Raw genomic sequence first — 19,708 nt, forward strand, 5'->3', positions numbered from 1 at the left:
CAATTTAATAGATGCCGCTGGCTCAGCAAGTAGTAAATGCGCAGGCGTACCTACAGAGCCCATGGTCGTATCAACCCCTGCATGAGCTCCCCCTGTCATATTGAGATGATCCTCACTGAGAAGGAGCAGATTGTTCCAAAGCCAGAAGAGGAAGTTGCTCAGAAGAAAAAGGTCTCTCAAAAGAAGCTGAAGAAGCAAAAACTTATGGCTCGGGAGTAAATCTGACATAAGATGTACATAAATAAAAAAGAAAACGGAAAAAAAAAGTAGTCGTTCTTTCTGGAGATTTTTTTTTTCTGTCTCTCTCTGTGCTTCAGAATCTGCTTTTATTTATAAAGAGTCTGGTCACCATCCTTAATGATTGCATAGGTATTCTTCAGACTATGAACTAGCTGTAAACCAATACAGTGATAATGGGCTGTGTCTGCTTTCAGCCTAAACTGATAGCACCAAGAGAGGTGTAAACTGTCCTTATTAGTAATCTCACATGTGTTATCTCTGAAACTTAGTGACAACAATATAACTGTCAACATTGTTACCCCTTACACTTGCTGATCAAAGCACTCGGAAAGAAGAGGGATCATCAGATGATCAATATCTGGACAACCTACTTAGATTAGTGACTTGTTTCAGCATTTCAAGTGTTTGGGGCTTGGTTTATAGGCAAAGCTTGGGAGAATGCTAATGCCTCCCACTCTCTGATTCTACCACTGTGGCTGGGGAAAGAGGAGCTGTGCAGATTGCGGGAGGCAGATACTGAATTGGGAAGGCTGGAAGAGGAGCTGGGTTTGTGGAACAGGGTATTGCATTGCTCTATATGTGCTGCAACTCAATTTCCATAGCTGGCTGCCCTTTGAATCTACCTCTTACACATACTCCTTGTCAGCAGTGATTTGTACTGCCATTCCAGAGTGCCTTCAGTAGTAATCTGGACATTTCAGCCTCTTGAGCTGATACATACCAGGATAAATTATCTAGTTTTAATATCTGTCCAATGATTTGAAAATTAAAAAATGCTAGTACGTACTAAGTATTATTATACCAAGCATGCCTTGGTGGTGATAGATGGCCTGAGGGGCTGGGTTTCCTGGAAGATTTCCATCTTTATTCTAGGGCAAGCCCTGAGGGCACGTCCTAAAGTTTAAAAAACATGATGGTTCTTTTGGCAGCTTTGTAATGTCAAAACGCATAAGGCAGCCATCCCTTGTCTTGCATTTCCCTCTGTTTCTTTTCTTTTGTATTTCTGTCCCACAAGAGCCTTCTCTTTCATAGCCCCTCCTTAGCATTCTTGCCAAACGAACTGGTCTTTCTGAAGGCAGGTGCTTAGCTTCAGCATGTCATAGGTGGGGTTTACTTCTGTCTCTCTTCTCTAACTTGTGGGCTTTCATCACCCACTTCTGGCTGTGGCCCTTCTGCTAGTGCACCAGAGCTTGTAGGCTGCAGTGCAGGAGACTCAGTCTGCAGGCATCCCCAACATGCGTACTAATAGACATTGTACCCTGGCCGTTCCCCCTCTAGTGCCCTGTGTACATGAGTGAGAGGCACTGCAGGGAGTGGGAAATCACTTGACTAGCTGGGAGGGATCAGTTAACACAGGTGAGTTTCCTAGGGTGGCATGTCATTGCAGTGGTTGGGATGTTGGCGATAGACCTTCAAGCAGAAGGGGGAAGTGTGACCCACTGTTCTAAGAGCAATAGTTATTCCCTGTCCACATTCTGCCACAGCCCAACTTACCCAAGCTTCTCCCACCTTTGTAGCCGAATACTAACCCTTTGGGCATCATTGGCCATGTGCTGCTGATTCTCAGACGCTGCAGGAGGTAATATATCCTCGGCCATCACTTGACAACAGAACTGTGTAGATTCTGGCAGAGCTGTGAAATGAAACCTTTATCGCCATCTTGGATTCACTCCATTTGTGGCCTCTTTAACAGGTGCTGCTCAGATAGGCTTTCTGGCTGATGACAAAGTTTTCCAGGCTGTGAAACCAGCAGCAGCAAATCCAAGGGCTTTGTGTTCAGTCTTTAAAAACAGAAAAACCAACCAACGAAAGAAAAAAACTATTTTAATATTGCCTGTGTTTAGAGAGGCTTTTGCAACTGAAAATAAAGTGTTAAAACTAATGCAGGCAAAATGGTGTCTGAATCATGACACTGTAGGCATCTTCAGATCCTGCCCCGTGGACATATATGGGTCTGACCAACATTTTAAACTGATGGCACTGTACCAGTAGTTGGCAAAGGAGACCTGTAACAATCTATGGCTGCATATACAGGCACAATGTCTACTAAACAGCACCTGTGGAGTGGGTTTCATTAACACAGGTCTTCATTTAACTTGGATTCTTCTCTGTAAATCAGCCAGTAGAGAATGAGATTGTAAGTATTGGAGCAGGGCTGATCCCATCCAACAGAAGGCAGTATTAACACAGCAAGACTGCACATTGTGGGGTGTGTTATTCCAGACAGAGGCACATAACTCCTTAATATATAGTTAAGAAGCCCCTCTCATTTTATAAGGACAGCTAATGCACACAGTGGGGGCAAGAAACCTTAGCTAGTTTTAAGATAGAGCTTGATACGAATGGGTTTATGTGACCAGATTGTCTGGATGCTGGACTCTGTGACCCAGGAGTTCCCTTCCAGTCCTATGTTAAGTCCTTTATGAGGCCTTGGAACTGGCATTGTGGTGATTTGCTTTGATTTTCCTCAGTATACCTAATGGCTCTCTGAAGCTCTCTAATATTGTCAGCCCATGGCATTTCTTCCCAAGCTGACAGTACTCTTTTTCACTGAAGACTGTGATCTTCATCTGTTGTCCTTAGGCAAGAATCTGCTTTCAGATTCTCATAGGTTTTTCCCTACACAATAATGTTCCAAGTAATTTTTTTCTGTCATATTTGTAGTCTTTCCCTTAATTTATGCAATTTCTCCTTAGGTTCCAGTCTCCTAAATAAAGTTATTTATTGATTTCAGCACTAAAAAACAAAACCAAGCTAGCATGCAGAGTTTCCACACAGAAACATCTACTTTTGCTTCCCTTTTAAGCAGCATAATGTAATATTAGATATGATTACTGTACTTAAGACCATTTTACACAACTGATACTTTCCTAAAATCAGCTAAGTAAAAATGATTGGCTTCCTTAGACATTGTTAATAAGCTGGGGGCTCTGGTAAACATGTCCTCTTTCATTGTACTTAAATGTTTATTTCAAGACCATGTGATCTACACTGTGTATGTTTTTAAAGACCTGATCCAAAGCCAATGAACTCAAACCACAGTGGATCTTTGGACTGGGCCCTAAATGATTGCATTTTCTTTTTCCATTTGCAAATAGGTAGTAATTAGAAGTCTAGCAAACCTGACCAGACAGTTAACGTTACACATTAAGCAACTTCTGCTTCTTTCACAAGCAAACAAAAGGAAAGATGCGATTTTTTTTTTCCCCAGAAACATTTGCATATAAAAGTTGTGGCATTCTTATTGCCCTCTGGTTCCAAAAATAATCCTTTTCGCTAAAAGAACACTGGGTACAGGTTTTCTGGACATAAAAGTCCTGTAAAATTAGTAGTCACATTACAAACAAACAAAAAAACCCAAACCATAAATCAGATTTGTTTCTACAGAATAAATACACACAACTCCATTAGGTTCCAAGTACATAAAAAAGCACAAATGGAATCTGTACTAGCAGAGATCCATAACAGAAGAAATTTTTTCCTTTCTTTTGATAAAATGTTCTGCAGTATTTCATCTATGCACTAACTTAAATCTCTTTAAAAGGTTCCTTACAGTATGAAAAAAAACTCTTGTTCCATATGCCCTGGTAGTGTTGATTCTGTGGTGTATAAAATACAGGTTTGATATTTTTACTTAAGAAATGTTTTACAAACAAACTTTCATGTTTAAATATTGATATCTGGGATAATAAAATTGATCTTGGAAGAATCTATGAAGTAAATAAATGAATAAGAGGAGAATTGTAAGGCTACCCTTGGTTTGCAACAGCTATGTCTCAAACCATCATTAAAGTTTAAAGCATTGAATACAAGAAAAAGCGGTTTTCTGGCATAACACAGACATATTAATTTGGACTCCTGTGTTGAGATCATTTTGATTGATCCAATGGATCTAAAATATGCAAGTTCTGAATCTGTAGGTGTATTGAAAAAACTCTGAAAATAGAAGTTCAATAATATATCAAAGAGGTAAAAGCAGATGGTTTAATAGGTCGCAATAATTAAATGAGGATAGTAGTATTACAATACATAGAGGTAAAATGGGTCATGGAAATTCACAAAGGGATTTGTTTTGTATGAACCATGTTTGAGAAATTGTGTTTATAGCTGGAACTGAATACATATTATAGCATCTGATTTTTTTTAAGGTACTCTGAAGATTATTACCTTCAGATAGTGACAAAAATACAGAACTGCACATGGAAAAGAAGACCAGAAGAATATACAAAATTTAGGTAATCTAATGTTGTTAACTTTAAAAAGCAATCTGTCGAGGGTTTGCTTTATAAATGTATGGTGCAGATCTTCCCCAGGAAATTAATACCAAATAAACCAGTGCCTCTTGTATGTAGTAGAGTAACTCCTCACTTAACGTTGTAGTTATGGTCCTGAAAAATGTGACTTTAAGAAAACTGTTGGATGCACTAGCCTTCTAGCAAACTTAAGGTGATTATTTGGCCTTCTACCCTAGCGGTAAGTTAGGATAGGCGTACTGAAATTTGGGCCCATTGACTTTTACTGTAAAAAGTTGTATTAATTCCTAAACTTTTAGTAAATGTAATAAAATTAGAAGTTCTCTTCCCCCATCTATCTATCAAATGTGTCTAATTTATATATAATATATATATATATACACACACAAAATAAAATGTGACCACTGACCTATAAGTTAACTTGTTTTGGTGTCTGGATGATTATTATGTGTTCAAGTAACTCTCTTTTTATCTCAATTTCTTCTCCTTTCTGTTCTTTTCAAGAAGCCGGATATTAAAATTTTATAGATATCCTGCTCTTCCAGCACTTCAGAATCTTGCAAAAGTTCTGATCTCTTAGCACATCAGAGGAAATATGCTTTCCTTTAAGATTCAGTATATTGCTTCCTAACTAAATCTGTGCCCCTTAGAAACCTGCCACACACTTTGGTATGCTTATCAATGTTGAGCAAGAGACTAGAATAGCAGCTTAGAAAAGATGATGTACTAGCAGAGTTGTGTGGGGAATAGAGGTGGAAGAAATTGGTGAAATCTTTTGAGCGAGGAGGGGAAGGAATAGCACCACATTGTGTAATGTTGGACAGGACGGGAGTTGCACCCTGGTATTTAGACTTTTCACAAAATTTTGAGACAGTGGTAATTTGTCACGCTGAAGCATATGAAAAGTCAAAGTGCTGCTTTTGCTTATAAATTCCCATTTGTCTATTTCTACCTCCTATATTAATTCTATTTGTCCATGTGTTCCTGCTTTATAGGCTACTGGTCCAATGCACTGAGCACAGGGCTGGGAGCAAGGAACTGCTGAGTTTTGCTTCTACAGAATAGTATATTACACTTGTGTAGTACGTTACAAATATTACTCCATTCTGCCTCCCTATGAGCTAGCTAAATACAGTCATACCCACTTCACAGATGATGAAACTCAGCTTAGAGAGGTTATGTGATGTGAATCAGGTCATGCAGTTACTTACTATCAGAAGGAGGATTAAAATTGCCATTCGCATGCCTAATCCACTGGAGTCCTTTAATGGCTAGGCCACGGTATCCGAATGCGAACTACTTAACTTCTCTCTATCTGTGTTTGCCCATCTGTAAAATGGAAATAGCGCTTACCAACCTCACAGGCATGTTTAGTATTGTTTTACAGGATCATCATGTTCTTCCCTGCAGCTTTGAAGAATAGAATAGATAGGATAAAATACGTTTTTATAAGCGATGTAAATCCTTGTGTTTCCAGGCATAAACTAATCTTAAGTTAATGAGGTCTGAAAAAAGCTTCCCCCATGCGTAGGTTATTCCATAACTGAGCTCTGAGCTTTGTTGCACCTTCCTCTGAAGCATCTAGTACTAGCCGCTATCAGAGACTGGTACTAGAGTAGATAAATCACTGCTCGGTTCCAGTATGGCAATTCCTATGTTACTAGAAAACAGCCCCGCCTAATGTTCAGCAAACATCTCCCTTAGTATCATAGCTCTGCTGCCTTCCGCAGATGGCTGCATCCTAGCAGAGCCAAAGACAAACAAGGGGATGGGGGAGTGAATTAGTACAAGGAACAGGTATGGCTCTAAGAGAGAAATATTTACTTAAGTGTTTGGCCAAACACAACAGCTGGCAATTCTATGCTGCACAAACCCCAGTGGCACCGCTGCAGGCAGATCCAAGCACAGGGTATAAGCTGGCTATCCACTACCTGCCTCAGCTTATGCAAAACTGACACGAGGGTCTTCTTGCTATACCCTTGTCTTTCCCCCTGTCTAAATGTTCTTCTCCAGCACTGTCCCAATGAGTGCTCATACTTTATAGGGCTCAGTGGTGGCTTTTACCTACAGCTTAGTGTGGGACTGTTCTCGTTCTCAACCAGTGGTCAGTGTTCTGATAGCTGTGTGGTGAACTGTCTTTCCCTCACACCTCTCAAAGTCAATGAATGCCACTAAACAAGTCCAAACCTCTCTCTTCTCCCCCCCCACCCCAATCACCTTTGTATGATGAATTTTTGCCCAGGCCTCATAGGTAGATAAGGGTTTCATGTTTTTTCTCTCCATTTCAGGGTGTCTGTCTACCCTGTGCTAACAACACTTCCACCAACTTTAGACTGTCCACTGGGGTGCACAGTACGCCTGGCACTTGTCTTCTGGTTATTGCCATTGTGCCTCCAATGGGGGACATACTGTGTCACATGCTTGGGAATATCATCCATCCCCATGGCTGTTTCTACTTCTTCTTCCGTCCTCCAGCTAACTATGGCAGAGAGATACCAGCAGTTGTAGTATCTTGTGATACAGTTTTACCACAACTGAATGGAGTGCAGATGACAAGTGACTGAGGCAGTAAGAAAAAGTGTGTCTGAACTTCTACTGTTTCCAGTACTTAGTACTACATATGAATCTTGCTCAGAAATTTTTTCCCATGAGACCATTTGTCTCAAAATTCAGCCTTATTCCCCTTGTTCTTTATCACCAGTCAAAACACAAGCATGGCAACTCCATTAGCCTATTCCTTAACCTCTCTGCTTTAAAGCCCACCTGAATTCTTCTTCCTTTTACAGATTTACATCAATCTACACTTGTTCTAACCAAACCAAGACCTCACTCTTCTTGGCTATTACAGTGAATCAGAAAACATTAAAAAGATGGGTGAAAGAGCCTTGCTTTCCCCCAGAAGGCTCATTCCTAGAGCTTTGGAGACTACTGTGGGGTGGGTTGCTTCTGCTGCATGGGCTTCTCTAGCTAGAGTTTTTAGTCTCAGGTTCCTTAGGTAACCTGAATATTAATGACTACATTAACATCTTGATTTTTTTCATGTAAGAGGTATATCATCAGTACAACAAACTACAGAACCCAGCTGGGTACCTACACAGCTGGAATTGTTTTTAATACCTACACATTTCTTTTGAGCAAGATGTAGCTTCACAATTTCTTTGCTTTAGTGATTTTAGGCTTTATTCATTTGTGCCAATGGAATTCAATCTGTAGCCCTTTGTCCTTCATCAGCAATCAGGCCTTAGTACTCCAGATGCAGCCTATAGGTTAATTGGGCTAATTTACCCCTTCTGGCCTTGTGGGAATGGACACCCTGTCACACACCATCCCCTTAAAGACTACATCCCTCAGAGGTATGAATGCATTCTCCCCTGGAGTCACTGGAGCTGCTCCACAGGTCATCCTGCTTCTGGTCTCCTACCATGAAAAATCGTTACCCCTCTCTTCCATATTGTTTCTGAGTTTCTCCTTCTGAAACTGCATGTCCTCTATGGCTACTTGTAATGCTTGCTTTGCTGCTAACAACTTTTCATATAGCTTTTGCCCTTATAGACTCTCCCAATATCCTTTTCCCCCAGAGTCTGAGTTCCAACTGTGTACTGGTTAGTCTCCATATTGGTTCCTCTATCTTTTAGCTTTGCCTCTGAGAGTCTCTTCCTTCCCTGGAGTTCTCATCTGTCTTCTCCCTCACAGCCACTTCAGCCTTCTCCACCATCTTTGTGCATCCATTCTGGGCCTCTGGCCCTACCTTCCATATCTTTCCCTGAGTGATGCCCTTTTCTTGGCAACTTTCATTCTCCTTGTTCCTCATCAGGACCCTGTCCTTCCCAAGGGCTACAGTTCTGTTTGTGAGGGCACTGTCTCCTCACTAGTCCTGGTTTCACCACTCACTTTCTGTTTTCTCCATAGGCAGATAATCTGCATCCAGGTAGGTTGTAGACAGCTGCAACCATCATTTTGTTGGGGGCAGCAGCTAGCAACATTCACAGATGACATAAGAAAAACCAGCCTTTTAACAGTAAATATAGCAGCTGGTCTTTCAAGTTAAAAATACAAAATAATTATGTTTTTTATAAAGTGCATCAAAATATTTAATTGTGCTTATAATTTCCCTTAGAGAATACAGTTAATTATATTGATTCAATGGTCCAACATGTTTCAAATTTCCTATTATAAACTGTCTTCAAAAAAACAAATGTATAACTTAGTTACAAAAATACCAAGTCCTACAAAATCTTGGTACAGAAGCAATCACTTTTTGCACTGGCTATTTAACTGAATCCAATGTTTTTTAAAGTTCCATAAAGAAAAGGTTTTTGGGTCTTTTTTTTTTTCTTTGATTTTTGCTAAATACCTTTTTGTCAGTATATGGAAAATATGGGTGAAAATCACCCTACTCAGATGGGCCAGCAAAGCCCCATTCACTGCTTAAACCATGAATGTAGGGGCTAAGTGAGGGCTTAAGCATTGCACAAAGTTTTGCAGAGAGTCTCTACCTTAGGATTAATAACTCTCTTTTTAGACAGTATCAGACAGTTTTGTAACCACACTATCCCCTCTGAGTAAGGGTAGTGGTGCTCTAAGAGCGCACCAGAGCACTGTTCACCTAATTCTTCTTTCAGTGATGGTCCCTACAGTATTCCATTGAAGGTTTACACATGTCCACCATGTGTCAGGAGACGGAGAACTTGAAAGTAGTGTCCGTTGATTCAGGAATGTGCCCTTGCCTTGACTTGCCTCATGGTTTCGTCTGAAGCGGTAGAAGGCGGGCCAGACCAGCCACGTCTCCCATTCCTTTTCCCTCCCACATGATCCGGGTCAGAACTATTAGTGTCCTCTTGCACCTTTTAAAAAGAGTGTGGTTTTATACAGTTAGGTTTTTATAGTATTTAGCTGTTTTACATAGTTTTTACTCATTTTAGTAATTATTTAGAGGAGTTTGTGGACTTTTGGGGAATCTGTTTACTTATGAACGCCCTGCCCCCTCATACCCATGCATGGGTACTGGACTGTGCTGAAGACCCCAGGCTTTAAAATCTGTGCTTCCTGCCCAAGTTCCTTCGCAGTCAGTGACAAACATCATTGCTGCTTCTATTGCTTGGGAGAAGCCCACATGGCATCCAGGGGCAGCATCTGCCAGTCTTTCAGTTTGACATTCCAAGGATATCACTGCTGACCACAGGCTGACAATCTGGAAGTGTGAGGTAAAAGTGTCTAGAGATAAAGGCCCAGACCATCAGTGGGAATTAAGCTCCTAAATATCTTCTGAAGTTCTGGGCTAAAATGATTCCCTAGTATCCTGGGCATGGTGCATTGTGGGGTATATCAGATCCCAGAATAAGACAAAGGGCAGCAGGATCAATGGCAGATTTCAGAGTCCTGATGGTACTGATCACAACTTTACTGCTTTTCAAAATAATACTGCTTAGCATTTACACTCACCCCTGGAGGAAATAAACTGAGTTATGGGTTGGATGATCATCCCTCTAGAAGACATTTAAATGGAGGCTGCCCTATTGGTTAGATGGTTTTTGCAAACTATGTTGGCTTATCCTGCGCGCTCTCTCGCTCTCTCTCTCTCTCACACACACTCACACACACCAGACACGGAAGATACCTATGTTTATTTATTTGTATCTTTTAATTTATTTAACGTCTGCCAAATCTTGCACAGCAGAACTGTGCTGAGTGGTTGAAGACATTAATCGTTAATTAATTAACTCAAAACCATCTAGCTTTTCTCATAGCTGAGCTACATAACCAGGTGTTTCCTTCACTGTTCCTGCATCCTCTCTCCCCCATCCCTTCTGATTGTTACATCCACTGCTTACATTTTTTGCTGCAAATCTGATTTGATAATTCTTCGGGGCAGGGACTGACTCTCTTATTATCTGTTTGACCAACGCCTTGCACAGTGGGGCCCTGGTCTCTGATGGGGCCACAGTGCTTCCGTGATACTAATTTGTAACAATAATAAGGTGATTGTGGCCTGGAAAGGGGGATGGAAAAACAAGGAAAGAGAAGGGGTTCCTGGGTTTGCCACAAATCCTACAATCTCTTTCTTGACACAGCTGAGCTATTTGGGCTGGTTACAAAGCAAGTCAGGGGATAAGTCATTCTGAAGGGTTCACACAGCTTTATAGATAACTAAATTAATTAAAAACAGACTTTCTTTTCTAGTTCTCTGCCACCTCCTTATCATTCATTAGCTACACTGGTCTTTTGCAGGTTAGAACTAGCTTCCTGCTGTGATGCTGTTCACAACTTTATTGCTTCTCAAAACAATACCCCGCTGGGAAGTAACATGAGTTATGAGGTGGACAATAAAAAGACTATCCTCATCACAGAGGACATTTTTAGGATGCTGCCTGAGGTAAGAACAGTTTCTTTTTCTTTCAGAACTACAGTTGTTTTATTTGGGTCTTCAGAGGATGGTCCCATTCCCACTCTCTCTCCTTATTTCTTGATAACTTTCTCATGCAAAGGAGAGAGGCTGGCTGGGACTCCTGTTAGGATATGTCTACACTGAACCTGGATGTAAGCCTCACAGCCCAGGTCCACAGGTTTGTATTAGTGGGGCTTGCACCAGAGCACTAAAAATAGTTGCGTAGAGGTTGCAGCTTGGACTCAGCCCCCCAGACTTCAGAGCACAAGCTACAGTATCTACACAGCTATTTTTAGCATGCTTGCACTAGCCCTGCTAGTGGACCTGGCCTGGGAGGCTCGCTCCCAGATGCAGTGTAGATGTACCTTTAGTATCCATGAACTCCGCTGGTAGCTCAGCCATAGAGGTTACTGCAGAATGCTGCAAATTGTAAACTCTCTCTAGTACTTCCAGTCCAGTGGCAAGAGATCAGGTCTATAGACTGAAGGCCATTGTGCAAATTAACACTGCTCTTCTCGCACCTAGTTTCAGGTGATCATGAAAAGTTTCAGTCTCCAATAGATGGTTTGTGTTCTTTTATTCCATGCCAATCCTGGTGACTGTGATGGATCTCAGGAACTGAACCAGACATCTCTAGAACTGAAAACATGACTCTGTTACAGACTGAGCTAAAGAGTCTTAGAGACTCACATCCTCTGTGGATGGAGCACAGAAAGGAACACTGGCCATTGGATCACGTGCATCTCCCTTCCTGAGTGTATCTGACACACGGTTCCTCTTGAGCTTCTTCTTGTATATGTTTAAGTACAATGGAACTGATCTTCCTCTCGAAGGATGTAAATCAGGAGTAATTCCATTAAAGTAGATAAAGTTACAGTGGTGTAAAACTAGGGTCAGTGAGAGGAGAATCAGGCCTCTGGTGTCTGCTCATATGTACATGCACTTGCTATCCAAGCCAGACTAGTTTAGCCTCGGGTTTGTCCCTCGGGTTTTTGTCACTCTGTTTCACTGTAGAAAGACACGTTCTTTCTCCAACGTAAAAGAGGTGCCTTGGTTTTCCAAACAAAGCCCTTTTTTATTGTGTTGTCTTGAGATAAACTTCTTCTATAAGGACTGGCATTTACCAGCTTTCACGCACTTCCTTGCTTTCTCGTATGGCACCCTCTACTGTTTCTCTCCTTCTCCCTCTCAGCCCATGTGGCCTGCCTGAGAGAAGGGGAAGGATAACATTAAGCACCTGCATTTCCCCCTGGCAGTAGTAGTTCCTGGAGGTCTCCCTAGATACGTGGTCCCACTAAGGGTATGTCCGCACTGCAATTCCATGCTTAAGCTCAGGCTCAAGTGTATCCCCCCGCCCCTTGCATCTACACTGCAATTGCATAGACCCAGGATCCTAGGACCCTCAGGGCTGCAGGGTCTGAGCATAAGTCAAGCCAGGACCCCAGGTTGGAGCCCTATTGCTTTGCAATGTAGATGCAGCCTTGCTTTACTCTTGTCCTGGGAGTCTGCCAAAAGTGTCCCACAATTCTGTGGGCGAACCTCCTTAGCCCTCACTATCCCAAAAATCTCCAGTCGACTGTATTGAAAATGAGTCACCCCCATTGGCGTATGACAGCAGCTCAGGTCAGCATTAACTCCTCTTCTGAACACCAAGCTCCCGGCACACTATCAGAGAGCCTCTTGGGTTTGCAGTAGACACTGAGCAGGGCAAGACTTTTGTAAATCGTGCTGCTTCATGGTCACGGGAACACAGCCCAATTTTGGTGAATCTCTGGTGTAAGGCCAGTAAAACTGAACTTCAGCAGAAGTACCAGGAATGACCATGTGTACCAGCAGATAGCTAAAAAAGCTGACCGCTTTAGATGGGTGATCAGTGCAAGGAGCGTAGTAAGAGGCTGAAGAGCAAGTACTGGAAGACCAGAGACAAGAACCACAGCTCGGGCAACTTGCCAACACCATGGCTGTTTTATGAGGAGTTTGACCGAGTGCTGGGCACTGCACTCAGCATGGAGCCAACATGCATGATAACAACCTGGTGAGCTGGAATGGTGCCCTGCTGGCCCCTGAATCCAGCATGGGAATGGATGAGAGCCAGCAGCAGGCTCCAAGAGAGGTGCATGAAGTGACTATTTGTTAAACCAATCCCAGAGGAGGCTGTGGATCAGGATCAACAGCAAATTCAAGGTCCCTACTCAGAAGAGCTGTTTGATTTCTCTCCCTCTGAGAACGGCCCACTACTGAGTCTAGCAAACCTGGGGGAGACAGAAGCCGCTCTGGAACCGGGTAAGTTTGTGACTCTGATTTACAGTTAATTATTACAGTATTGGGAGGGATTTCTGCTTTAGAAGCAATGCACAAGTTATGATCCGCTCCGGCTACCAGTGTGTGTCCGGTAATGGTGGATTGTATCAAAGCACCTTGGTGTCCCCTCTCCGCTCCCATCCCCAACTACGTGGAGTTCAAAATGGTGACTGGGAATTTCAAACAGTCATAAACAGCTGTAAAAGTGTTTTCACTGTAAGGTCACAGATGTTTGCCAGGGTCATGCATATTTTCCTTTCAGTAGTTAGGGCTTGAAATTTGCCTCTCCGTAATCATTCCTCCTTCCTCTATGGAGCCACTTGGAAACGGGGAACGTGTGTGTGTGTGTGTGTGTGTGTGTGTGTGAGAGAGAGAGAGAGAGAGAGAGAGAGAGAGAGAGAGAGAGAGAGAGAGAGAGAGACTGTTCTCTATTTCCAAATCTAGTCCATTTCAGTTAGATGCAGTCTGTGGGTCACCAAATTATTTCTCCCACGTACAAGTTGGGTGTCAGTTTTTGTCCAGAACCGTGGTGGGTGCAGAAGGCTGTGGAGTTCTTCATGCTTGTGAGCAACAATAACAGGGTAAAGCAATGTGTGAGCTAACACAGCATCCTGTTAATTCCCTCATGGATTCAGACCCAATTCTGGTTAGTGGTAGCTGCAAACTTTTTTCCTGAAGCAGGAACTCCAGATATGCAGTTACATTGTGGGGAATGGTGTACTTTCCAGGGCCACCTCAGTAGCTGACTAGCCCACTCCACTCACAGATGTGCTGTTCAGTCACTATAGATTTGACTACTTCCGCTGCATACACTGCAGGTTTCCCACTAGCAGCTTGGAATAACATCTCCCTTTGGCAGTAGGGCGCCACAAGAACCATTATGTCCTCCGAAGTGTGAAAGGCCTGAAATGACGGGAAAAGCCTTTTTGCAGTAAGGGCACTACCCTCCCCCGGATATATGCTCCGTATGCCACTTAATTATAAAATGTTTATAAAACAGAAAGCAGGTTATTTTAACAATGCCACTGTTTCTGCCCTTCTGTAACTGCAAATAACCAGGTTGTGCCCAGAAAGAATGTGGACTGAAGCATCTCCTTCGCAATACATGTTGGGTTCAGTTTCAAAATGTATTTTTTATGTCCTTGAGATTCCACAAGAGTTAATTCTGTGCTCCTCCACTGAGCTACTTTAGATAGTAACCCTCTGTTTCTTGTCCTCTTTCAGGCCGCTCAACCTCTACTGCCTGCTGTTCATCAGGAATTGATCCATGGCCCAGTGTACCCTCACAGGCCATTCCAAAAGAAAGCATTTTCATAAGTTATGATCAATGTTCATGACACAGCAGACTAGCAGGTCCAGTACCAGAAGAAGAGGGATGAAAGCCTGGAGCAATGGCTTGCTGAGAAGCAGGAGGAGTTGCTGAAACAATTCTCTCTGAGCTCTGTCCTCCTCCCTTAGCTACCTCTCCTGTTCCAGGAACTGCTTTGCAAGTGCCTGCTCCCTCGCTGAAACCATCTCCTCCACCTGGGCAAAGAGCTGCATGCCTGATTGCCTCAGATATCTCTGTCACCACTTTACCCACAGCCAACTTTCCAACCCCAAACTGGTTGGCAACAGACCTGTAGCAGTCCAGAATAGCCAGCTTCCAGACAGTTATAGAAACCTGTTTCTGGACCAGCATGACTGACCTCAGTTGTGTCTCTTTACACTGGAAGGTTGGGGGTAAGCTGCTCAGAAAGCTCCAGAACTGTAGCTTGCTTCATCTAAAAGTTCTGGTCATCCCAGGTCTTCATGACAATATGCTTGTGGCCTTGCACGAGAAGCGCTGGTCTACATATGGGGCATTAGTGGCTATGCCAGTTGTACCAAGCAGCATCAGCCAGTGTGAGTCTGCGATGCCAGGGTACTCCTCCTCCTGCTACTCCACCAGGAAATCCATCAGGTGCCTTCAGTGGGACAGAAAATGCTGCTGAAATGTCCACCAATGCCTCATGGATGCTTTGCCAGTTTTCTGACACAGAAGTGAAAGCATAAGCAAGAGAAGTTCTTCCGAAGGCACCTCCTCCATGTTGCTGGATCCAGTAATTGGGAATGCACAAACCAAAATGACTACTCAGCAGACTCAGGTTGTTCAGACTTCCTGTAATAGGGTGGGCAGTAAAGTTTTCCCACAGTACATCACGGTCAGAGGGCTAGAGCAGCACTTGCAACGCTGGGATATGGTTGATTTGGCTCAGGTCTGTGTGCAGCTGTGTGGATGCCAGAGCCCCAGATTGAAGCATGGGTTAGAACAGTCTTAACATAGTGTTAAAAACAGTGTAGATGCTTAAATCCAGGATTCCTTAACATGAGTCAGCAGACACGAGTCCCACTAACCCTGGGCTTACATTGCAGTGTAGACATACCCTGTGTCCCTCAGGAGACGCTGTCCATAACAGGAGTATTGCATGGTAAACATAACAAAGCAAGTTTATTTATCTTTTTGGTCAATTTTAACAATGCAAAGAGACTTCCCCAAACTGTTGAAAGCAAAGATAGTAGCTCACAGTCCAGTCTTGCTCTTTCCACCTCTCTGTTACTTCTGACTGTTTGTGACAGACACGTGCTGCATTCTGTGTGTGTGTTCTCTGCACTTTATTGGAGTTAGCCTGCAAGTAGTAATAGTTCTGATTCCATATCATGAGAAATGCAAAAAAAACCCATCCCAAACTCTGTTCATGCTCTTTTTGTTCTTTTCAGTCCCCACCCCTTCTGGGCTATCCTTTTAAGCACTGTGCAGTGGTTGGAAATGGGGGCATTCTGAAAAATTCCAGCTGTGGAGCTGAAATCGATAACTCTGACTTTGTATTTAGGTAAGCTCTGCTAAACACTAATGGGATTTAGAGCGCAAAAGCTCTTGAAGGGATTCTGTCAAGCTTTGTAGGCCAAAAAGTAAACTAAACGACTGTGCTATGGTTAGTGGGTGTGCACGTGCGCCCCAGCCACGTTTTCCCCATCTTCTCAGTCTGTCTGCCCCATTCTTCAACACAATAGCCAAGCATCATGTTCGGCTCTGTAAATGTCACTACTCTGGGTGCATATAAGAAAAGAGCAGAAGCAGAAAAAAGCGCACATGTGTTCACACACCTGCGATTTCAGAGAATGCCAGCAATTCTTTCCCAAGTGTCTGACTGTTGGGTCTTGCCCACATACTCAGGTCTAACTGATCACCATATTTGGGGTTGGGAAGGAATTTCCCCTTGTATCAGATTGGCGGAGACCCTGGGGTTTTTCACCTTCCTCTGCAGTATGGGGCACAGGTCATGTAAATGGTGGATTCTCTGTAACTTGAAGTCTTTAAATTATGATCTGAGGCCTTCAGTGACTCAGCCTGAGGTTAGGAGTCTATTACAAGAGTGGGTGGGTGAGGTTCTGTGGTCTGCAATGTGCAGGTCAGACTAGATGATCACGGTGGTCCCTTCTGGCCTTAGTCTATGAACCTGGATGTGTTCCAATTTGGGAGTTGAGCCTCTGAGAAGCTCCATTTTTTGCTTATTGACTATCATTTAGGGTTGAGGGATGTTTTTCTTGGGATCAGGAGAAGAGATCTTTTAAAAAAGACTGATATAAGCTATCATTAAATATGTTACATGCTTGCCTTTACCTTAAAATCTTCGTGCCAGGCACCTTAACCTTCTTGATCACTTTTGAAAATCCCCTAGGCCCCTGCTGGCATTTTCAGATACCTAAAATCAGTTTTCAAAGGTACTTAGGAGCCTAAGTCACTTTGAGTACTTTTAAAAATGTTACCAATTGACACTCATAGGTATAAAGTCAAGCATAATGGTTACATGTTTTGCTGGATTGGGGCCTCAGGTCTAGGTTTTTAAAGGTTTTTAGGCCTTGCAATGCTGAGTGGAGCAATGCCTAGGGGCCAGGTTTTTAAAGGTGTTTAGGTGCCTGAAGATACAGATAGGCATCTAAATACCTTCTCAAACTCCCAGTGGGTGTTGGGCACCTTGGCACTTTTGAAAATCCCTATAGGCACCTAACTGCCTCTTGAGGTGCCTACGGGTATGTCTATCCTGCAGCTGAGAGCAAGCCTCCCAGCCCAGGTAGACAGACCTGCACTAGTGGGGCTCGAGCTAGCACACAAAAAATAGCAGTGTGGACGTTCCGGCTTGGATGGCAGCTTGGACTCTCGAACCCACCTCAAACCTTGAGTCTGAGCATGGGTGGCAGAGATTCCTTTTGAGTCTCACTCCATGTTGTGGAAATAAAATTCCCACTTTGTTCTCCACCAGAAATTTTCCAACATGTGAACGAGCGACAACCTTGCAGGCAGACCTCTGAGTCCACACCCATCTCCACTGGATTTTGTCACCTTTCTTATTTCTGACTTACATCTGGTGCTTTTAAATAAGACAAAAGAGAAGCCTTCCCATGTCTAATTTAGGTGATTGGCCTGAATAGAAGTGATGAACTTACAAGATGAGATGCTAAACCTAAATGTAGCAGGTTTTTAAAGAACATAAATGATAAGCATAATTCAGGCTAAAACTTTTTCTTCTTTATCTTTAATAGAAATTGACTATTTACTACTGAATCAGTAGTTGGAATGCATTAGTAGTTGGACAGTTTTCCATTTTCATCTTTGATACAGGCAATAATATCACTATGCCAATTGCATCTGATTATTAATTACATGGTTTTGAGTCAAAAAAAACTACAGAACCTTTAGAGGAGCTGCATTACTTTATCTTGGAAGGAAATAGTAGCAGGTTCTAGTCTAGTGGATAGAGCAGAGGAACTGGGAGGTGGGACTTCCTGGGTTATTAATAGCTTGGCTACTGACTCATGTGATATGGAGAAAATGTGACTCTGTGTACTTCAGTGTACATTTGTTAAACAGGTCAAATACTTATTTTTCAGGCATGTTGTAAGGGTTCATTAATATTTATTTATTTATCGGGTGCTTGGAGGGAGATGTCGTAAATATTACGGTGCAGTTGAGGAATTTGCATAGAATAACAGCACGGCATTTGTGGTGGGGCTCTCTTTAAATAACTGTTTCTAAACCTCAGGTGTAACCTTCCCCCAACCACAGGAAGCATTAGCAAAGATGTTGGCAATAAAACAAGTCTCGTGACTGTTAATCCAAGTATCATAGCACAGAAGTAAGTATCATTATAATTTTTTTTCCTGTGTAATGTTGTTTAATTGTTTGTCATGCTTTAGATTTTGTTATTAAACCCTTTGGAATGCCATCACAGTGGGCAATGCATTCTGATTACTTCATCAGTGATTCTTAATTCCCAGGTAAAAGGCATACCAGTGAATGGAAACCCATTCAACAAGTCCTTTTGAACAGAAATGAGTCAACAATACAGAGATTAGCAGTGCCTCTGTTTGCACCCATCCACGTGTTCCTAACCAGGGGAAATAGCAGCATTTCTCATCTTAAATCCATTCTGAAAAGCTGGCATTATAGCCATGATTTAGGAAAGCCCTTAAGCATGTGTCTAAGTCCATTAGTGGAACTTATAGTTAAGCATGTGCTCAAGTGCTGTCCTGAATTGGGACCTACATTTCTATAATTGTCTGAACACTAAAGAATCCAACCCAAAGTGGATCTCCCCTTTTTTCTCTACAGTATTTTGCTTTCATCCCCTTCTTGGGAAGAAACCAACAACAACAAAAGTCTAATTAGAACTTGCTAGTTATTGTATAATCTTCAGTTTCACATTGGACCACAAGCTGTTCTAGCTAGTGCTTATCTGCCAAATGAACCAGTGTGGTATGTTGATATTTACTGCTTAATAATCTTCCAGTCTCTCGTCCCTGTATTTCTCAAACAGACACAACCAGACAAAATTGACTCGAGCTTAACAGTGAGATGAAAACAGTCGAATACACAGAAAACTGAAGTTTTGTTGTAGCCATGTCGGTCCTAGGATATTAGAGAGGGAAGATGGGTGAGGTAATATCTTTTATTAGACCAACTTCTGTCTTTCTCACCATCAGAAGTTGGTCCAGTAAAAGCTATTGCCTCCCCATCTTGTATCTCTAAAAGAAGTTTGTCACTGAATCTAGGAGATAGCTGGAGTCTTTGGAATAAATTCTGCTTTGATTCTCTTGCAATCCTTATTAACGTAAATGGAGATGTATTAGTGGCTTACACCAGCAGTGAATTTGGCCCATTGACGTCAATGGAGTTGCAAGTAAAAGCAAAATTTGGTCCAGAGGTTTAGCATAAGAAGACAGTTTCATTGGTGACTATTGAAGCTAATTATTGCTCTTGGGCTTAATCATGATGTTCCACTAAGTTTTTACTCTGTTTTTATTCAGGCAAACCTCCACGGAAGTTAACAGCGTTAACCTTAATAAGGACTCAGTAAAAATGAGTCAGGACTTTGGGATTTGGCCATTTCAATGACTTTATTATTCAGAGAAAGCTGTAAGTGCCTTAGAAGGAGGAGAGGGAAAGGGTTGTCTAGAGAACTGCTCTACTTTAACTTCTAATTAGCAAGCTAAGTGTGAGGTTCTTCTC

The 19,708-nt window shown here is 42.4% G+C and overlaps 1 protein-coding gene across 2 annotated transcripts in view; it reads left to right on the forward strand.

The window, feature by feature from the left end:
- The window catches only part of ST8SIA6 (ST8 alpha-N-acetyl-neuraminide alpha-2,8-sialyltransferase 6), a 44,024-nt gene that overhangs the window by 17,419 nt on the left and 6,897 nt on the right, over nt 1–19,708 (forward strand). For both annotated transcript variants that reach the window (XM_030550441.1, XM_030550442.1), the window contains exons 4-7: nt 4,389–4,475; nt 10,722–10,866; nt 15,919–16,031; nt 18,243–18,335. In XM_030550441.1, coding sequence (XP_030406301.1) covers nt 4,389–4,475; nt 10,722–10,866; nt 15,919–16,031; nt 18,243–18,335 — 438 coding nt within the window. The remainder of the gene's footprint in view (nt 1–4,388; nt 4,476–10,721; nt 10,867–15,918; nt 16,032–18,242; nt 18,336–19,708) is intronic.

Source organism: Gopherus evgoodei, chromosome 2 (assembly GCF_007399415.2).
Source record: "Gopherus evgoodei ecotype Sinaloan lineage chromosome 2, rGopEvg1_v1.p, whole genome shotgun sequence".
NCBI lineage: Eukaryota > Metazoa > Chordata > Testudines > Testudinidae > Gopherus > Gopherus evgoodei.